The following is a 20812-nucleotide window of genomic DNA, read 5'->3' on the forward strand; positions in this document are numbered from 1 at the left end:
CTTTGGTACCCCCCAAGGCTTAGATCTGGCACATGGAGGCAGTGGTCCAATTCTTGCTGACCATGCCTAGCTCCTGCTTGTCTGCTGTTAATCAGTCTTGGAAGCACTTAGTGCATAGCACAGCTTCCTTCTAAAAATGAAGACTCATGTTGAACTGTTCAGCTTTAAACCTTTCAAGATTCAAGGTGGAGGAAGCTAAGGATCACCAGGAGTGCTCTGGACTCCACTGTAATTATTGCAGACCTCTGCCGTAATGATTGCAGACCCCCAGCAAGGTCTTCCGGATTGGCTGTGTTTGAGATGAGGATGAGTCTTCACTGGATGGACTGGTAGGACATCTCGTCCTATGGGGTCAGTAAGTCATTATATGACTGACTTCAGGAGTTAAAAAGAAAATCTTAGGAGATTTATGAAGTTCATTAAAATAACTACTGCAGTAATTGAACATGTAAAGTTAGGTATACATACTGTGCTCAGGGCTTTGTATATGTGACATATATGTATTATATTCAGCGATCAGATGAGGAAATGGAGGCTCGGGGAGGATAGGTTACTCCTCTGTTCTGTTTTTGTGAGATACATTGCCTCCCTGTGTTATCTTCAGAGATTTTTTTGCTTGTTTTGAGAGGAAAGAATGTTGGAGTGATTTGTTTGATTTTACTTTTGAAAGGCATGTGTCTCAAACTTGTTGTAGGTGGAAAGTGAGACCAATGTCCTGCAGGACGGCTCCCTCATTGACCTGTGTGGGGCCACTCTCCTCTGGAGAACAGCAGATGGCCTTTTTCATACTCCAACTCAGAAGCACATAGAAGCCCTCCGGCAGGAGATTAACGCCGCCCGGCCGCAGTGTCCCGTGGGTCTCAATACCCTGGCCTTCCCCAGCATCAACAGGAAAGAAGTCGTGGAGGAGAAGCAGCCCTGGGCTTATCTCAGCTGTGGCCACGTGCACGGGTACCACAACTGGGGCCATCGGAGCGACGCGGAGGCCAATGAGAGGGAGTGTCCCATGTGCAGGACTGTGGGCCCCTACGTGCCTCTCTGGCTTGGCTGTGAGGCGGGATTTTACGTAGATGCAGGACCGCCAACTCATGCTTTCACTCCCTGTGGACACGTGTGCTCGGAAAAGTCTGCAAAATATTGGTCTCAGATCCCGTTGCCTCATGGAACTCATGCATTTCACGCTGCTTGCCCTTTCTGTGCTACGCAGCTGGTTGGGGAGCAAAACTGCATCAAATTAATTTTCCAAGGTCCAGTTGACTGACACCCTTGACAGCCATCTATGACTTTATTAACAGGTTACTGTGAAGATTTTGCCACTAACTCTAGATTTTACCTTTTTGTAATGCTGTTTATTAAGGGAGGGTGACTGGGGCTGGGAATAGAGAGAGGAGACACATGATGATGAAACATGGCAGGAGTGTAACACATACTAGTGGTGTTTTGCATGCTCAGAAAAGCAGCATCGTCATTGAAGTCTGCTTGATTAAACCATCTAATATCTTTGTAATAATTGGATTTGAAATGCCATGCTTTTATTTTTAACCTTGGGTTTTTAACCAAGTTTGCTTTTTGTAATCTTGGATAAGACTTTAAATCATATTTTACAGATGTAGAAGAGATTTATTCAAAAGTTATGGGCTCATGAAGTTCAGCCTTCAGTGCAGTGTGGTATAGGTGTTACCGGAAGGGCACACGGTGTTTAGAAATACTTAATCATGGCTCAAAGCTGACCAGACACCAGAGGTGCAGCTCTGTACAGTGTGACTGGTGGACGGAAGGCCTTGGGCACAGGTGGTTTTGAAATCTGGGGCTTCTCCCAGATTTATTTTTCTGACTTGTTGGTGGAGAGAATACTTATATCTTATAGGCTTTTTTTTTTAACTTCAGCTGAATTTACTTTAGGTACTCATTCATCAAATACATGGCACTTCTCAAAGAATTTTCCATAACTTTTAGCCTTCTTTTTGTTACTTCTGCCTAATATGATTTGCCCCTGATACTCATCTTGCACAGCCAGACTGTTGGTTGATTAAAATATATCAGCTCTTAAAAACTCATTAACTGAGAGTAATTACAGTAGTAGACATGGTCTGGGTACTACATGACCACATTTATTTGCTGACTGAATTGTTGAAGATTTAAGAATGATTAAAAATAAGCTTTGACTTTTTTTAAACCACTTGGGGTTTTATAGGCTTGGGGTTTTTCTCTTTTTTTGTTAAGAAAGCCAAATTCTGTGAGCCTGAAAGCAACCAATCCCAGTGATACAGTCATTTTTGTGCACTCCCTTTTCACCATCTGTCACCTTCCCTTGCAGCTTAAGGAGCCATGTAAGTTTTGAAAATGTTTGCAAATCAAACTCAGTTTAAATGGGATCATTAGATATACATGACACCAAGTGGTACATCTGCAGTGATAATTCAAAATTCCCAATTTTGAGAGAGCAAATGATCCCATTTAAATTGCCGAGGAATAATTAAATCAGAATTTCATATGAGCTCCACCATTCCTCTGTTACCTTCATTTTATTTGGATTAATAATTCTTGGATGCTTGGCACCAGTTGTGTCACTGCTCCCAGAGTGTAAAGATCGTTTAGGACATCAGACTGGTTAGAGCTGGCTGACATAAAATAAAACCCTGCCACCTGGAGTAAGTATTTATTTAAACTAATGCTCTCTTAATTTGACCATTGCAGATTTGGGTGATTTTTTTTAACCTTTGTAAATATACATAATTTATATGATTCTAATGTACTATATCCATACTTGAATTGGTTTTTTCATAGTTTGCCTATTTTCAGTGGTTCTAACCTATTTGATTGAATACCCTCTGAAAGTGATACGATATATTACTCTTGATTGCTGCTGCTTACTTTGATGTAATATGTTTAAAGTTCAGCCTCTCAGTTTTAAAATAGCTTTATTTTTCAAGAGAGATCATTGTGTAGGATGAGGCATTTTTGGTTCTGGTTTTGTTTGGGTAAATTTTAAATGATGTGAAAATCTGACAACAGTCCTCTTATGGATAGCTTGCTCTATTTGGCATAGCTTACTCTGCCTGCAGACAGAAAATGAAAGGAAAAAATGGACTTGCCTAGAATAATATATTGAATGCCCTTTGATTTAGCCAGAGTCTCTGATGATTCGCTTTCACTGATAGAGTATGTCTTTTCAGCCTGTAATTCTTTGTGCTCCAAAGAATGACAAAGGAGGCACTCATTCCCTTTTCCTGGTATATGCCTAGAAAGTGGCTGAAGCATTCTTGATGCCCTAAAAGCATCTTGTAAGCCAAATGGTCTTGCATCCAGAAAGGCCAGATTTTACCTACCAAGAAAAAAGATATTTTTCTAGAGTTAGGTGTATCATAATTTCCCATTTCAAGTTCTTAAGTCTATTCATTCTGCAATGTGACATATCCCCTAAAATGAAGTCACCTTCCAAGTTGGACACATGCCATCATTCAGCTTAAATGTAAGCTGAAATTTGGGTAATAATTTCCCAGCTCTTAGAAGGGGTAACAGTGAGCCGCCTTCCATAGGCTCCACATCTTTTCCTTTGGCTTCCAAAGTGAGGTCCCGCCCACCCTGCCTAAGGAACTGCAGAGAGGTGGCAAGTCAGTAGAAAGGATGCCAGGCTCTTCATGGCCACTTGTAGGAAGACCCCTTTAAATTTTTTTTTCAGAGTCGAGTTTGTGAGAATAAAGAACTCTCTAACTCACCAAGGTAGAGAAATACAGTTCAGAAAAGTAATGTCTCCAAGGTCACTTCTTTTTTTATGTGTTGCTTGCCATCACTTTAAAGGACTAGCCCCACTCCCCCATGTGTACAGGTAAGGAAATTGCAGAACAATTTGTTGTCCTGGCCTGACTCTAATGCCTTTTGCAAGTAGCTTTCCAGAAGTAAAAGCCCCAGTGATGTATTCCCATAGAAATATTTTGCAGTTGTTTATGTCATTTACTACAAAAAAAAATGATTCAGAGTGGATGGAGTACAGCTCTGAGTATTTTTCTAGTCTGGAATTTTTTATTAATAATCGGTGCTGCCGGGTCATGCATGCTGCAACTCTCAATATTTCCTTTATTTGGTTCAGCTTTTAGCAAAAAGGGCTACAGTTCACCGTGCAGAGTAAGTATTAAGGTTTCTGGATTTTTTTTTCCCCAACTGTGGCCCAAAAGAATTAAAATCTGTTAATATAAATAGAGAGCATATTTATCATTCCTCGATAGTTAATTATAGACTTTGGTACCTTTGTGCCTCAGGGAAGCCACGTGATATAACTGGTTATAGAATTTCAGGGTTAGGGTTTAAAGAAAGGAGAAAGCCATTGGAAACATGATGGGCTCCATTAAGGAGACTAATGAATCTGGATGCAGAAATATGCCAGAAACTGGCATAAACATGATTGTAGTAGAATTTATTTTCCAGCACCAATAAGGAAATTATTTTAAGTTATTACATATACTGTATTGGGAAGGTTGAGGAGAACTCTTCTTCATAAAGCTTCAATGTCTTTTTTTTTTTTTTTCCATGGAAAAACTCAAGCCTGTTATTTGGGAGCTCAGTATTGTGTGGGCACTTTGGAGAGTTTTCTGCTTAATTGAAGGGTAATGCAGGTCATAGAATTGTTGCCCACAGTTGTATGGTTTTGCTCCACTTGTTTTCTTTATTAAAGTCATTCTGTTCCTTAGATGTGTTTGAAAAGGTGTGTGATTACACCATTGTTAATGCTGGGTAAAAACTAGCTATCTTCTTGCAGTCTTGCCTCATAACAGTGGAATTTCTGATAGACAAACCACAGGACTTTGATTTTATGCCAAATCCAGCTCCATCCCTTTACTGTCAATCTTCTATTCCAGTAGTTTAGCCTTTGTGGCTTAGGGTATGATGCTTCTCCTTCTGTGCTGAAAAAGCACAGCTCTGTTACCATTTCTTTATCACTCAAAGGCCAATGAGACAACTTCACAATCTTTTTAAAAGAATGCAAGCATCACTGAAGCAGTAACACAAAAAAAGGTTCAGTATTTTCTTTTTAGTAAAACTTACATCCTTTCAAATAAGTTTTTGCCCTCATAAAGAATCCCTAGAGGAAGGTAAGGAAAATATTTTCCAGTTGTACTTGACAGTTTCTAACATGTTTCTGAACAAATAAACTCGATGAAAGGAAATGTTTCTTTTTAGCTGAGATGACAGATTGCGTCTCTGTATTAAATAGTCTAGAAGTTAAGGGGATGGTCACATTTACCACGTATTGTGTTATGAGCAGTTAAATTTTATGAATATATTTGTAAAATTGTTGTTTTATATTTCATGTCAAATTGAAAAGTTTATTTCTTCACTATTGTACCTGTGGAAATACAAGCCATTTTACAGGAAAAAATCTTCAAAAACTATTAAATGGATTTCAGTCTGTTTGTGAGTCATTGTCTTCAGACTCTGGTTGTCACCGAGTTTATCAGGACATTCATTAGGAAGTTGATACAAGTAGAATTGCTGTTTTTCACTTCTCTAACTTCCAAGTTAATCTCAAACTGCTGAATTTATTATTTTATATTCTGCACAAATTTAAATCTAGATTCTGAAAATCCCCTACATTTTTTAATTAATTTTTTTTTTCTTTTTTATTGCATTTTAGGTTTTGGGTACATGTGCAGAACATGCAAGACAGTTGCATAGGTACACACATGGCAGTGTGTTTTGCTGCCTTCCTCCCCTTCACCCACATTTGGCATTTCTCCCCAGGCTATCCCTCCCCAGCTCCCCCCCCCACTGCCCCTCCCCTATTCCCCCCAATAGACCCCAGTGTTTAGTACTCCATTCCCTGTGTCCATGTGTTCTCATTTTTCATCACCCGCCTATGAGTGAGAATATGCGGTATTTCATTTTCTGTTCTTGTGTCAGTTTGCTGGGAATTATGTTCTCCAGATTCATCCATGTCCCTACAAACCACATGAACTCATCATTTCTGATTGCTGCATAATATTCCATGGTGTATATGTGCCACATTTTCCCAATCCACTCTATCATTGATGGGCATTTGGGTTGATTCCAGGTCTTTGCAATTGTAAACAGTGCTGCAGTGAACATTCATGTTCATGTGTCCTTATAGTAGAACGATTTATAGTCCTTTGGAGATATACCCAGAAATGGGATTGCTGGGTCAAATGGAATTTCTATTTCTAAGGCCTTGAGGAATCGCCACACTGTCTTCCACAATGGTTGAACTAATTTACACTCCCACCAACAGTGTAAAAGTGTTCCTTTTTCTCCACATCCTCTCCAGCATCTGTGTCTCTTTTTTAATGATCGCCATTCTAACTGGCATGAGATGGTATCTCAATGTGGTTTTGATTTGCATCTCTCTAATGACCAGTGATGATGAGCATTTTTTCACGTTTCTTGGCCTCATGTATGTCTTCTTTTGTAAAGTGTTCATATCCTTTGCCCAATTTTGAATGGGCTTGTTTGTTTTTTTCCTGTAAATCTGTTTGAGTTCTTTGTAAATTCTGGATATCAGCCCTTTGTCAGATGGGTAAACTGCAAAATTTTTTTCCCATTCTGTTGGTTGCTGATTCATTCTAGTGACTGTTTCTTTTGCCGTGCAGAAGCTATGGAGTTTGATTAGGTCCCATTTGTCTATTTTGGCTTTTGTCGCCAATGCTTTTGATGTTTTGGCCATGAAGTCCTTGCCTACTCCTATGTCCTGAATGGTTTTGCCTAGATTTTCTTCTAGGGTTTTTATGGTGCCAGGTCTTATGTTTAAGTCTTTAATCCATCTGGAGTTAATTTTAGTGTAAGGTGTCAGGAAGGGGTCCAGTTTCTGCTTTCTGCACATGGCTAGCCAGTTTTCCCAACACCATTTATTAAACAGGGAATCCTTTCCCCATTGCTTGTTTTTGTCAGGTTTATCAAAGATTGTATGGTTGTAGATGTGTTGTATTGCCTCCGATGCCTCTGTTCTGTTCCATTGGTCTATATCTCTGTTTTGGTACCAGTACCATGCTGTTTTGATTACTCTAGCCTTGTAGTATAGTTTGAAATCCGGTAGTGTGATGCCCCCTGCTGTGTTCCTTTTGGTTAGAATTGACTTGGCTGTACAGGCTCTCTTTTGGTTCCGTATGAAGTTCATGGTGCAATCGGCTTGCCAGTATTTTACTGAAGATTTTTGCATCTATGTTCATCATGGATATTGGCCTGAAGTTTTCTTTTCTTGTTGGGTCTCTGCCGGGTTTTGGTATCAGGATGATGTTGGTCTCATAAAATGATTTGGGAAGGAGTCCCTCTTTTTGGATTATTTGGAATAGTTTCAGAAGGAATGGTACGAGCTCCTCTTTATGAGTCTGGTAGAATTCGGCTGTGAACCTATCTGAACCTGCGCTTTTTTGTGTGTGGTAGGCTCTTAATTGCTGCCTCGACTTCAGACCTTGTTATTGGTCTATTTATAGTTTCGGCTTTCTCCTGGTTTAGGCTTGGGAGGACACAGGTTTCCAGGAATTTATCCATTTCTTCCAGGTTTACTAGTTTATGTGCATAGAGTTGTTTGTAATATTCTCTGATGATGGTTTGAATTTCTGTGGAATCTGTGGTGATTTCCCCTTTATCGTTTTTTATTGGTTGTTCTATTTGGTTGTTCTCTCTTTTCTTTTTTATCAGTCTGGCTAGTGGTCTGTCTATTTTGTTGATCTTTTCAAAAAACCAGCTCTTGGATTTATTGATTTTTTGAAGGGTTTTTCGTGTCTCTATCTCCTTCAGTTCAGCTCTGATCTTAGTTATTTCTTGTCTTCTGCTAGGTTTTGAGTTTTTTTGATCTTGCTCCTCTAGCTCTTTCAATTTTGACGATAGGGTGTCAATTTTAGATCTCTCCACTCTTCTCATATGGGCACTTATTGCTATATATTTTCCTCTGGAGACTGCTTTAAATGTGTCCCAGAGATTCTGACATGTTGTGTCTTCGTTCTCATTGGTTTCGAAGAACTTCTTTATTTCTGCCTTCATTTCATTGTTTATCCAGTCAACATTCAAGAGCCAGTTGTTCAGTTTTCATGAAGCTGTGCGGTTCTGGGTTAGTTTCTGAGTTCTGAGTTCTAACTTCATTGCACTATGATATGAGAGACTGTTTGTTATGATTTCAGTTGTTTTGCATTTGCTGAGGAGTGCTTCACTTCCAATTATGTGGTCAATTTTAGAGTAGGTGTGATGTGGTGCTGAGAAGAATGTGTATTCTGTGGATTTGGGGTGGAGAGTTCTGCAAATGTCTATCAGGTTTGCTTGTTTCAGTTCTGAGTTCAAGCCCTGGATATCCTTGTTAATTTTCTGTCTGGTTGATCTAATATTGACAGTGTTAAAGTCTCCCACTATTATTGTGTGGGAGTCTAAGTCTCTTTGTAAGTGATTAAGAACTTGCATTATGTATCTGGGTGCTCCCGTATTGGGTCCATATATATTAAGGATCATTAGCTCTTCTTGTTGTATCGATCCTTTTACCATTATGTAATGACCTTCTTTGTCTCTTTTGATCTTTGTTGCTTTAAAGTCTATTTTATCGGAGACGAGAATTGCAACTCCTGCTTTTTTTGCTCTCCATTTGCTTGGTAAATCTTCCTCCATCCTTTTATTTTGAGCCTTTGTGTATCCTTGCCTGTGAGATGGGTTTCCTGGATACAGCACACCGATGCGTTTTGTTTTTTTATCCAATTTGCCAGTCTGTGTCTTTTGATTGGTGCATTTAGCCCATTTACATTTAGGGTTAATATTGTTATGTGTGAATTTGCTACTACCATTTTGATGCTAGCTGGCTGTTTTACCGTTAGTTGATTTAGATTCTTCATTTTGTTAATGCTCTTTAGCATTTAGTGTGTTTTTGGAATGGCTATTACTGGTTGTTCCTTTCTATGTGTAGTGCCTCTTTCAGGAGCTCTTGTAAAGCAGGCCTGGTGGTGACAAAAATCTCTGAGTACTTGCTTGTTCGCAAAGGATTTTATTTTTCCTTCACTTCTGAAGCTCAGTTTGGCTGGATATGAAATTCTTGGTTGAAAGTTCTTTTCTTTAAGGATGTTGAATATTGGCCCCCACTCTCTTCTGGCTTGTCGTGTTTCTGCCGAGAGATCTGCTGTGAGTCTGATGTGCTTCCCTTTGTGGGTGACCCGACCTTTCTCTCTGGCTGTCCTTAGTATTTTCTCCTTCATTTCAACCCTGGTGAATCTGACGATTATGTGCCTTGGCGTTGCTCTTTTTGTGGAATATCTTTGTGGTGGTCTCTGTATTTCCTGGACTTGACTATTGGCCTGCCTTGCTAGATTGGGGAAATTTTTCTGGATGATATCCTGAAGAGTATTTTCCAGCTTGGATTCATTCTCTTCATCACATTCTGGTACACCTATCAAACGTAGGTTAGGTCTCTTCACATAGTCCCACATTTCTTGGAGACTTTGTTCATTCCTTTTTGCATTTTTTTCTCTAATCTTGGTTTCTCATTTTATTTCATTGAGTTGATCTCGACTTCTGATATTCTTTCTTCTGCTTGGTCAATTCGGCTGTTGAAACTTGTGCATGTTTCGCGAAGTTCTCGTGTTGTGTTTTTCAGCTCCTTTAATTCATTCATATTCCTCTCTAAGTTGTCCATTCTTGTTATTTCCTCAAATCTTTTTTCAAGGTTCTTAGTTTCTTTGCATTGATTTAGAACATGTTCTTTTAGCTCACGGAAGTTTCTCATTACCCACCTTCTGAAGTCTGATTCTGTCATTTCATCACATTCATTCTCCGTCTAGCTTTGTTCCCTTGCTGGTGAGGAGTTTTGGTCCTTTGTAGGATGCGAGGTGTTCTGGTTTTGGGTGTTTTCGTCCTTTTTGCGCTGGTTTCTTCCCATCTTTGTGGATTTATTCACCTGTCTTCTGAGTAGTTGCTGACTTTTCAGTTGGGTCTCTGAGTGGATGCCCAGATTGTTGATGATGAAGTATTTCTGTTACTTGGTTTTCTTTCTATCAGTCTAGCCCCTCCGCTGTACGACTGCTGAGGTCCACTCCAGGCCCTGCTTGTCTGGGGTACACCTGTAGCAGCTGCGGAACAGTCACGGATGCTACCAGTTTCTTCTTCCGCTATCTTTGTCCCAGACTGATGCCCACCAAATGTCAGTCTGATCAGTCCTTTTTGTGATGACTTTTTGGATATACAGGGATCAGGGAGCTGCTTGAGGAGACAGTCTGTACTTTATAGGAGCTCAAGTGCTGAGCTGTGAGCTCTATTGTTCATTCAGGGCTGTTAGGCAGGTACATTTAAGTCTGCTACAGCAGAACTCATAAAACCCCTTTTTTTCCTCAGATGTTCTGTCTTGGGGGTTGGGGCTTTCTTTATGAGTGTCCGTTGCACTGTCCTGTCCAGGTAGGAGGCAGTCTAGTCACTATTTGCCTGCTGAGGCTCCACCCTGCTGGTGTGGGGTCTGCCCTGTTGCTGTGGGCTCTGCCCTGCTGCCACGGTCTCCGCCCTGCTGCCACAGGCTCCACCCTGCGGCAGAGTCTCTCTGTTATGGTGGGTTGCCTCGGCGATGGCAGGCTGCGTCAGCAATGGGAGTGTACCTCAGTAGGGGCAGATTGCCTCCGTGATGGCGGATGCCCCTCCCCCACCTAGCTGCACTGTCCTGGGTTCAGCTGTGCCCGCAGTAAAACTCTACCTGGAGCATTTCGAATCGCTGTTTTGTTTGTCCCTGTGGGGGTGAAACCCACTGAACCTGCTCCCCTTGCTCCCTGCCTCAGAGCACCTTTTTTTTTTTTTTTTGAATAGTTGACTCCCAGGTATTTTAGTCGGCTGCTGTTAGGGCACCGGGATCTGTGTGATTTCCCGTGCAGGGACCCACTGCGCTGGCTCAAACGCCACTTCCCAGGAATCTCCTGGTCTCTGGCTCACTGTCCAAGTCCCGTTTAATCAGATGGATATGTTAATCTGCCCTCCCAAGTCTCAGCTTGCCGGTTTAACAGGGCACCCGGACCAGTGCATTTTGTGCGGCATGTTGCAGAGTGCTGCTGTGCTGCGGTGCTGGCTGAAGAGGTCGCACCAGCCAAAACAGCTGCGCTGGCGTCCCATGTCTCTCCTACACCTGGGAATTTTCTCGTTCTGTGGGCAACAATGATCTGTCTGGAAATACGGCTTTGACTCACCCTCTGCGCGTTCACTGAGAGCTGCAATCCTGGGTTGTTCTTACCGTGTCATCTTGAATCTCTCCCAGAAATTTTTTAAATATATATTTTATTGCACTTTAGGTCCTGGGGTACATGTACAGAACATGCAGGATTATTGCATAGGTACACACATGGCCATGTGGTTTGCTGCATTCATTCCCCCCCACCCCCGTCACATCTGGCATTTCTCATGTTATCCTTCCCCAGCCTCCCACCGTCTCTCCCCTGTTCCCCCACAACAGACCCCAGTGTGTGATGCTCCCCTCCCTGTGTCCATGTGTTCTCACTGTTCAACACCTGCCTATGAGTGAGAACATGAGGTGTTTGATTTTTGTGTTCTTGTGTTAGTTTGCTGAGAATATGGTTTCTGGATTCATCCATGTCCCCACAAAGAACATGAACTCGTTTTTTTAGGACTGCATAGTATTCCATGGTGTATATGTGCCACATTTTCCTTGTCCAGTCTGTCATCAATGGGCATTTGGGTTGGTTCCAGGTCCAAAAGTGCTGCAGTGAACATACGTGTGCATGTGTCTTTATAATAGTGCAATTTGTAATCCTTTGGATATATACCCAGTAATGGGATTGCTGGGTCAAATGGAATTCCTTTTTCTACGTCTTTGAGGAATCGCCACACTGTCTTCCCAATGGTTGAACTAATTTACACTCCCACCAATGGTGTAAAAATGTTCCTATTTCTCCACATCATCTCCAGCATCTGTTTTCTCCAGATTTTTTAATGATCGCCATTCTAACTGGCATGAGATGGTATCTCAATGTTGTTTTGATTTGCTTTTCTCTAATGACCAGTGATGGATGTGCATTTTTACGTATGTTTGTTGGCCTCATGGGTCTTTTCATGTCCTTTGCCCACTTTTGAATGGGTTTGTTTTTTTCTTGTAAATCTGCCTTAGTTCTTTGTAGATTCTGGATATTAGCCCTTTGTCAGACTTTTGGTGCCTATATTACTATTTCATGTGACGTTATATCACTGTCAAATTTAACTTCCAGGGGAATTTTACCTGATTTTGTAGAATTAATGGATTTTTGTCATGATCATTTCAGCCATATTGCATTGTCACTTTTGTGACAGTCTTCATTCACTTTTAACAACATAATAAGGATTGTGTGTAAGCCTTCAATCCTTACTTGAAGCTTTAAACTAACATATTTATCATAAGAAAATATACATATTTATGATAGTTTTTTTCTCATCACATTGGTATTTGAAGAGTCTTAGTATTGAGAGAAACAGATTTTTCATTTCCAGAAAAAAAATGCACGTTTATGTAGGCTTTTATTTCAGGGGATAAGTGTTCCATACTTTGTCAAATCTAAGATGCCAAAAATTGTAAGATGTGTTACAGAAAATCACAACCAGTTATAATTGTAAGATACATATCACTGGTCAAGGAATACCCCTCACACAACATGCAAACACTAACTCAAAATGGGTCAAAGAGCTACAACTATAGAACTCTTAGAAGAAAACATAACGTAAACCTGTGTAACCTTAGACTAACCAGTGATTTTTGACGTACTAAATGTAAAAACACAAGCAACAAAAGAAAAAGGACAGGCACAGTGGCTCACACCTATAATCCTGGCATTTTGGGAGGCTCAGGCAGGTGAATTACTTGAGATCAGGCGTTAGAGTTCAACCAGACCAGCATGGGGAAACCCCTTTGCTACTGAAAATGCAAAAATTAACTGGGCATGGTGGTTGGTGCCTGTAATTCCAGCTACTTGGGAGGCTGCCGGGCCAGAGTGCAGCAGAGTGATCAGCATCACTGCCCCTTCAATTTCCCAGGCTCAAACCATCCTCCCACCTCAGCCTCCTGCGTGGCTGGGACTACAGGAATGCAGTCCCATCCCAGCTAATTTTTTAATTTTTTTGTAGAGATGGAGTTGCACCATGTTGGCCAGGCTGGTCTTGAACTCCTGGGCTCAAGCAAACTGCCTACCTCAGCCTCCCAAAGTGCTGGGATTACAAGTGTGAGCCTCCTTATGTTGCTCTTTTTTTCTCTCTTAGGATGAAAGTATAGAATGCTTTTCTAAAAGGATTTAAAATCTACTTTTTTTTTTTTGAGGCAGAGTCTTGCTCTGTCGCGCAGGCTGGAGTGCAGTGGCATGATCTCGGCTCACTGCAACCTCTGCTACCCGGATTCAAGCAATTCTGCCTCAGCCTCCTGAGCAGCTGGGACTACAGGCACATGTCACCATGCCTGGCTAATTTTTTGTATTTTTACAAGGTTTCACCATGTTAGCCAGGATGGTCTCAATCTCATGACCTCATGATCTGCCTGCCTTGGCTTCCCAAAGTGCTGGGATTACAGATCAGAGCCACTGCACCTGGCCAAAATCTACTTAAAAAAAAAAAAAGTATTTTCATAGCTGGAAATTCTTTTATAATCAATATGAATAATAAAGGACTATTGTAAAAATTTAAAACATGGAAAGTATAAAGAAAAGCCACTGATATTCCTATTTCCCGGAGATTAGCAATGTAAGTATTTGGAGGTATGGTCATGCGTTGCCTAATGACAGGGATATGTTCTGAGAAATGCATCATTAGGCAACTTTGTTGTATGAACATCATAAACCTAGAAAGTACAGCCTATGACACACCTCGGCTGTATGATATACCCATTGCTGCTATACTACAAACCTGAACAGCGTGGGATTGCACTGAATACTGTAGACAGTTGTAACTCAGTACTTGTATATCTAAACAGAGATGATACAGTCAAAATACAGTATAAAAGGTTTAAAATGGCTTACCAGCATAGGGCATTTACCAAGAATGGAGCATGCAGGATTAGAAGTTGCTCTGGCTGAGTGAGTGAGTGAGTGATGAATGAATGGGAAGACCTGGGACATTATACTACTGGAGCCTTTATAAACACTGTGCACTTAGGCTACACTACATAGACGGTACAGTCAAAATACAGTATAACAGATTTAAAGTGGCTTACCAGCATAAGGCATTTACCAAGAATGGAACATGCAGGATTAGAAGTTGCTCTGGCTGAGTGAGTGAGTGAGTGAGTGAGTGAGTGAGTGAGTGAGTGAGTGATGAACGAATGGGAAGACCTGGGACATTATACTACTGGAGTCTTTATAAACACTGTGCACTTAGGCTACACTACATTTATAGAAATGACATAAGCTAAGTAACCTTAGCTTACTGTAACTATTTCATCTTATAAACTTTAATTTTTTAACTTTTTCACTCCTATAAAAACACTTTCCTTAAAACACAAACACATTGTACAGCTTACAAAAATATTTTCTTTCAATATATTCTTATTCTCTCAACATTTTTCTATTTAAAACTTTGTTTTACTTTTTAAACTTTTGTATTAAAACCTGAGATACAAACATACACATTAGCATAGGCCTACAAAGGGGCAGGATCATCAATATCACTGTCTTCTACCTCCACATCTTGTCCCACTGAAAGGTCTTCATAACATACATGGAGCTGTCATCTCCTATGAAAACAATGCCTTCTTCTGGAATACCTCCTGAAGAACCTGCCTGAGGCTGTTTTATAGTTAACCTGTTATATAGTAGGAGTATATTCTAAAATAACTATAAAAATTACAGTAACGTAGTTGCTTATTATCAAATCTGTACTGTACTAATTACATGTGCCATATTTTATATCACAGTGCAGTGGGCTTATGTACACTAGCATCACCAAAAATACATGAGTAATGCACCGTGCTAAGATGTTACAATGGTTACCACATTACTAGGCAATAGGAGTTTTTCAGCTCCATCAGGATCTTATGGGCCCACAGTCATATGTGCAGTTCATTATTGACTGAGGCATTGTTATGTGGTGCATGACTGTATACCTTTCTAAACTTAAAAGAGGAATTTTAAATTGTATGTCTGTAACAGGAATGTGTCTGAGGCTTGCAAAATGAGGCCATGCTTCATATGGCTGTGGAGCTGTAAGCCTGAACAAACTGTTTTCAAGCTGTTATGCCACCCAGAACACCCACTGCTAATTGTGGGACTTTGGAGTACCCAAATGGACTGTTCTTAAGCATTACTTCCTTCTTCTGTCTTCTTAATGGGTTCTAATTAAAAAAACAAATACCAAGGTTATTCTTGTTAGTTAAAAGAAGTATAATCAATTCTTTCTTGCCTAATTTCAGGTTCAAACTTGAGCTTACAACAGAATTTCCTGAGGTTTGCTTAAAATGAGGATTCCTTAGCTGCAGATGGTGCTGCAGGTGATCCATGTTCTATACTTTGACAAATAATTCTTCAGCTAAATGATTGTATTGACTGTATGCTTCTGCTGTGCAAGTTACTAAATCCCCATTGTGCTCGTTGGTTTTTGCACATCCCATGTGGTTTCCTGGGAACTTGAGGCATGTGGCCCCACATGGAGATGGGAATGGATGGCTTAGCCAATCAAGGGCGCTTCCTGCCTTGTGAGTCTAGTTGCCATTTTCTCTTAGGTAAATGGATCTGACTCTCTTAACTCCTTAGCCTCTTCTAAACTTGCATTCCTTATCCTTGGCCATTGGTTTTTTAGTTCATGCCTTTAACTGTTTTCACTCTACAGGAAAACAACTTCCAGAGATTTTCAAGCTAGTTTGAAAGAGTTCAGGGTAAGGATGAGATTTTTTGTACATAGTGTGGGAAGCTTGCTGATTTCTCAAAATTGTCATTAACCTGATGGCAACTTGCTGTGGGTAAGCAAACTGGGTGTCAGCATATTTCACAGGTTTGGGGTTCCTATCATCGTCTGCTGATATAATAAAACTGGGAAAGGAATCTTTTTTTAATGTCAGAGTTTGATTTCTGCATACATTCTGGAAATGTTCTGCTGTTTGTATTCATTAAGTTCAAGTATTTCCTTATCTATAAAATACAAGTGATGACAGTGTTCCTACCCTTAGAGATGTTGTGAAAACAAAATAATACAGTCACTGTGATACATAGTAAGTGCTCCCAAATGATAATTTCTCTTTAAATCCTGAGTCTCAGAAATGCTCTGTAAAAAAAGGTCATATAATCTTATAACTCTGAGAAATAATCTACTATATCCCAAATTCGTTTGACCACAGACTTTCTTTTCTCTCCCCATATAAGATATTTTGAATTTATGGGGAATGCTAAAATTGATAGAATTTAGCTATTGTGGAACTAGCTATTGCCATACATTCTCAAAATTTATTTTAAATGAAAACAGATAAGCATGAACCTAATGTTAGTTATTGATATTCATGTGGTTCTAAACCCTAATCTTTAAAGAAAAATACTGTTACTGCTTATGAACAACTCTGTATCTCAGCTTCTATGATTTAAAATAGTTGAATATGACATTACTGATGACCATGGACTAACTTTTCATAAAATAAATTGTGAAAAGAAAGACATAGCAAATATGCTTGTGACTACATATTTGAAAACACAGTGTAACACTACTGACAACTAATGCACCACCCTTTCATTTGGTAGATTTTCTCAGTTTTAAGCATATTTACTTTTATAATCTCAAAGCCCGATTCTGTTATTAGAATTAGTTTATTCAGGATGGATCCAAGATGGGGTATTAGGAGCAGCTCAGGATTGCAACTCCCAGTGAAGATGCAGAGGGTGAGTGGATGCCACATTTCCAGATGGATTTTTATTGCCCACAGACCAGGAGACTCCCAGGCAGAGGAGCCCCATGGGTCGCCAGCACAGCTGTTTTTGCCAGTGCTGCAGTTCTCCACACAAAATACACAGGTCCGGGTGCCATTTTAGCTGGCGATTGGAGGTCCTGGGAGACAGAGTCTCCCATTCAACTGATAAAAAAGGGGACTGAAACAGGGAGCCAGGCCAGGAGATTCCCGGGCAAAAAGTGCCACAAATATCAGTGCAACTGTTTCAGCTGGCACAGTGGGTCACCACATGGGAAATCACAAAGATCCTGGTGCCTTTTCAACAGGCGACTGGAACACCTGGGAGACAGAGTTGCCCATTCAACAGAAAAAAAAGGGGGGGCATCTGAGGCAGGGAGCCAGGTGATCAGGCTCGGCTGGTCCCACACCCACAAAAAAACAGCAATCTGAAACACTCTGGATTGAGAATTTCACAGCAAGCACAGCTGAACCTGGGACAGTTCAGCTCTGTGGAGCAGGGGTGTTCACCATTACTGAGGCAGCCTACATTACAGAGAGAGTCTGCCATTATAGAGGTGGCCTACCATTGCCAAGGCAGTTCTAACTACACCTGTATAAACAGGACTGCGGGGAAGTTCACACAGCAGCTAGGTGGAACTCACAGCAGCTCAGCAAAGCCTCTGCAGGCAGTGACTAGGCTGTCTCCTTGCTGGGCAGGGCAGCCCTGAAAAAAGGCAGCAGCACAACAGAAACTCATAAGTAAAGTCCTTACTACCCGGGACAGAGCACCTGGGGTGAAAAAAGGGGGGTGTATGAGTTCTGCCACAGCAGACTTAAACATACCTGCCCAGAAGCTCTGAATGAGCAATGGAGCTCACAGCTCAGCACTTGAGCTCCTATAAAGGACACACCGTCTCCTCAAGCAGCTCCCTGACTCCCATATATCCAAAGAGTCGCGTCATAAAGGAGAGCTCAGACTGACATCTGGTGGGCATCATTCTGGGACAAAGATAGCAGAAGAAGAAACTGGCAGCAACCTTTACTGTTCTGCAGCTGCTGGAGATAATCCCCAGGCAAGCAGGGCCTGGAGTGGACCTCAACAGTCTTACAGCAGAGGGGCCTGAATATTAGAAGAAAAACTAAGAAACAGAAAGAAATAACTTCATCATCAACAAACTGGACGTCCACTCAGAGACCCAATCTGAAAGTCAACAACTACAAAGACAACAGGTGGATAAATCCACAAAGATGGGAAGAAACCAGCACAAAAAGGATGAAAACACCCAAAACCAAAACACCTCTCCTCCTACAAGGGGTCACAACTCCTCACCAGCAAGGGAACAAAGCTGGATGGAGAATGAGTGTGATGAATTGACAGAAACAGGCTTCAGAAGGTGGGTAATAAGAAACTTCTGTGAGCTAAAAGAACATGTTCTAACCCAATGCAAAGAAACTAAGAATGTTGAAAAAAGATTTGATGAAATACCAATGAGAATAAACAACTTAGAGAGAAATATGAGTGAATTGATGGAGCTGAAAAACACAACACTAGAACTTTACGAAGCATACACAAGTTTCAACAGCCCAACTGACCAAGCAGAAGAAAGGATATCAGAGGTCGAAGATCAACTCAATGAAATAAAATGAGAAGGCAAGATTAGAGAAAAAAAAGCATAAAAAGGAATGAACAAAGTCTCCAAGAAATATGGGACTATGTGAAAAGACCCAGTCTACATTTGATAGGTGTACCTGAATGTGATGGAGAGAATGAATCCAAGCTGGAAAATACTCTTCAGGATATTATCCAGGAAAACTTCCCAAACCTAGCAAGGCAGGCCAATAGTCAAGTTCAAGAAATACAGAGAACACCACAAGGATATTCTTCAAGAGGAACAACCCCAAGGCACATAATCATCAGATTCACCAGAGTTGAAATGAAGGAGAAAATGCTAAGGGCAGCCAGAGAGAAAGGTCAGGTTACCCACAAAGGGAAGCCCATCAGACTCACAGCAGATCTCTCAGCAGAAACCCTACATGCCAGAAGAGAGTGGGGGCCAATATTCAACATCCTTAAAGAAAAGAACTTTCAACCCAGAATTTCATATCCAGCCAAACTAAGCTTTATAAGCAAAGGAGAAATAAAATCCCTTACAAACAAGCAATTGCTCAGAGATTTCATCACCACCAGGCCTGCTTTACAAGAACTCCTGAAAGAAGCACTAAACAGAAAGTAACAACCAGTACCAGCCACTCCAAAAGCATACCAAATGGTAAAGAGAATCAACACAATGAAGAATCTAAATCAACTAACGGGCAAAACAGCCAGCTAACATCAAAATGGCAGGATCAAATTCACACATAACAATATTAACCCTAAATGTAAATGGGCTAAATGCCCCAATCAAAAGACACACACTGGCAAATTGGATAAAAAGCCAAAACCCATCAGTGTGCTGTGTCCAGGAAACCCATCTCACATGCAAGGATACACAAAGGCTCAAAATAAAAGGATGGAGGAAGATTTACCAAGCAAATGGACAGCAAAATAAAGCAGAAGTTGCAATTCTCGTCTCTGATAAAATAGACTTTAAACCAACAAAGATCAAAAGAGACGAAGAAGGGCATTACATAATGGTAAAAGGATCAATGCAACAAGAAGAGCTAACAATCCTAAATATATACGCACCCAATACAGGAGTGCCCAGATACATAAAGCAAGTTCTTAATGACTTACAAAGAGACATAGACTCCCACACAATAAGAGTAGGAGACTTTAACACCCCATTGTCAATATTAGATAGATCAACCAGACAGAAAATTTGTTAATTTTCTGTTATCCTTGTTAGGATATCCAGGAGTTGAACTCAGACCGGGACGAAGCAAACCTAATAGACGAACTCTCCACCCCAAAATCCACAGAATATACCTACTCTCAGCACCACATCACACCTACTCTAAATTTGACAACATAATTGGAAGTAAATCACTCCTTGGAAAATGCAAAAGAATGGAAATTATAACAGTCTCAGGCCACAGGGCAATCAAGTTAGAAATCAGAATTCAGAAACTAACTCAGAATCGCACAGCTTCATGGAAACTGAACAACTAGCTCTTGAATGTTGACTGGATAAACAATGAAATGAAGGTAGAAATAAATATGTTCTTCAAAACCAATGAGAAGGAAGACACAAGATACCAGAATCTCTGGGACACATTTAAAGCAGTGTCTAAGGGAAAATATATAGCAATAAATGACCACATGAGAAGCAAGGAAAGATCTAAAATCTACACCCTTTCATCAAAATTGAAAGAGCTAGAGGAGCAAGATCAAAAAAACTCAAAACCTAGCAGAAGACAAGAAATAACTAAGATCAGAGCAGAACCGAAGGAAACAGAGACACAAAAAAACCTTCAAAAAAGTCAATAAATCCAGGAGCTGGTTTTTTTAAAAGATCAACAAAATAAACCACAAGCCAGATTAATAAAAAATAAAAGAGAGAATAATTAAATAGATGCAATAAAAAATGATAAAGGGGATATCACCACAGAATCCACAGAAATACAGACCATCATCAGAGATTATTACAAACAACTATATGCACATAAACTAGTAAACCTGGAAGAAATAGATAAATTCCTGGACACTTGCCACCTCCCAAGCCTCAATCAGGAAGAAGTTGAAACCCCGAATAGACCAATAAGAAGGGCAGAAGTTGAGACAGCAATTGAGAGCCTACCACCCAAAAAAAGCCCAGGTCCAGATCAGTTCACAGCCAAATTCTACCAACATACAAAGAGGAGCTGGTACCATTTCTTCTGAAACTATTCCAAATAATCCAAAAAGAGGGAATCCTTCCCAAATCATTTTATGAGACCAACATTATCGTGATACCAAAACCCGGCAGAGACTCAGCAAGAAAAGAAAACTTCAGGCCAATATCCATGATGAACATACATGTAAAAATCTTCAATAAAATACTAGCAAACTGATTGTAACAGCACATCAAAAAGTTT

General features: G+C 40.5%; 1 protein-coding gene across 1 annotated transcript in view; it reads left to right on the top strand.

The window, feature by feature from the left end:
* Positions 1-5409, top strand: part of PELI2 (pellino E3 ubiquitin protein ligase family member 2) — a 184336-nt gene extending 178927 nt beyond the window's left edge. The window contains exon 6 of the mRNA XM_035260598.3: positions 695-5409. Within this exon, the coding sequence (XP_035116489.1) occupies positions 695-1261 (567 nt within the window). The 3' untranslated portion in view covers positions 1262-5409. The remainder of the gene's footprint in view (positions 1-694) is intronic.
* Positions 5410-20812: the final 15403 nt, after the last annotated feature.

The sequence above is a fragment of the Callithrix jacchus genome, chromosome 8 (assembly GCF_049354715.1).
Source record: "Callithrix jacchus isolate 240 chromosome 8, calJac240_pri, whole genome shotgun sequence".
Taxonomy (NCBI): domain Eukaryota; kingdom Metazoa; phylum Chordata; class Mammalia; order Primates; family Cebidae; genus Callithrix; species Callithrix jacchus.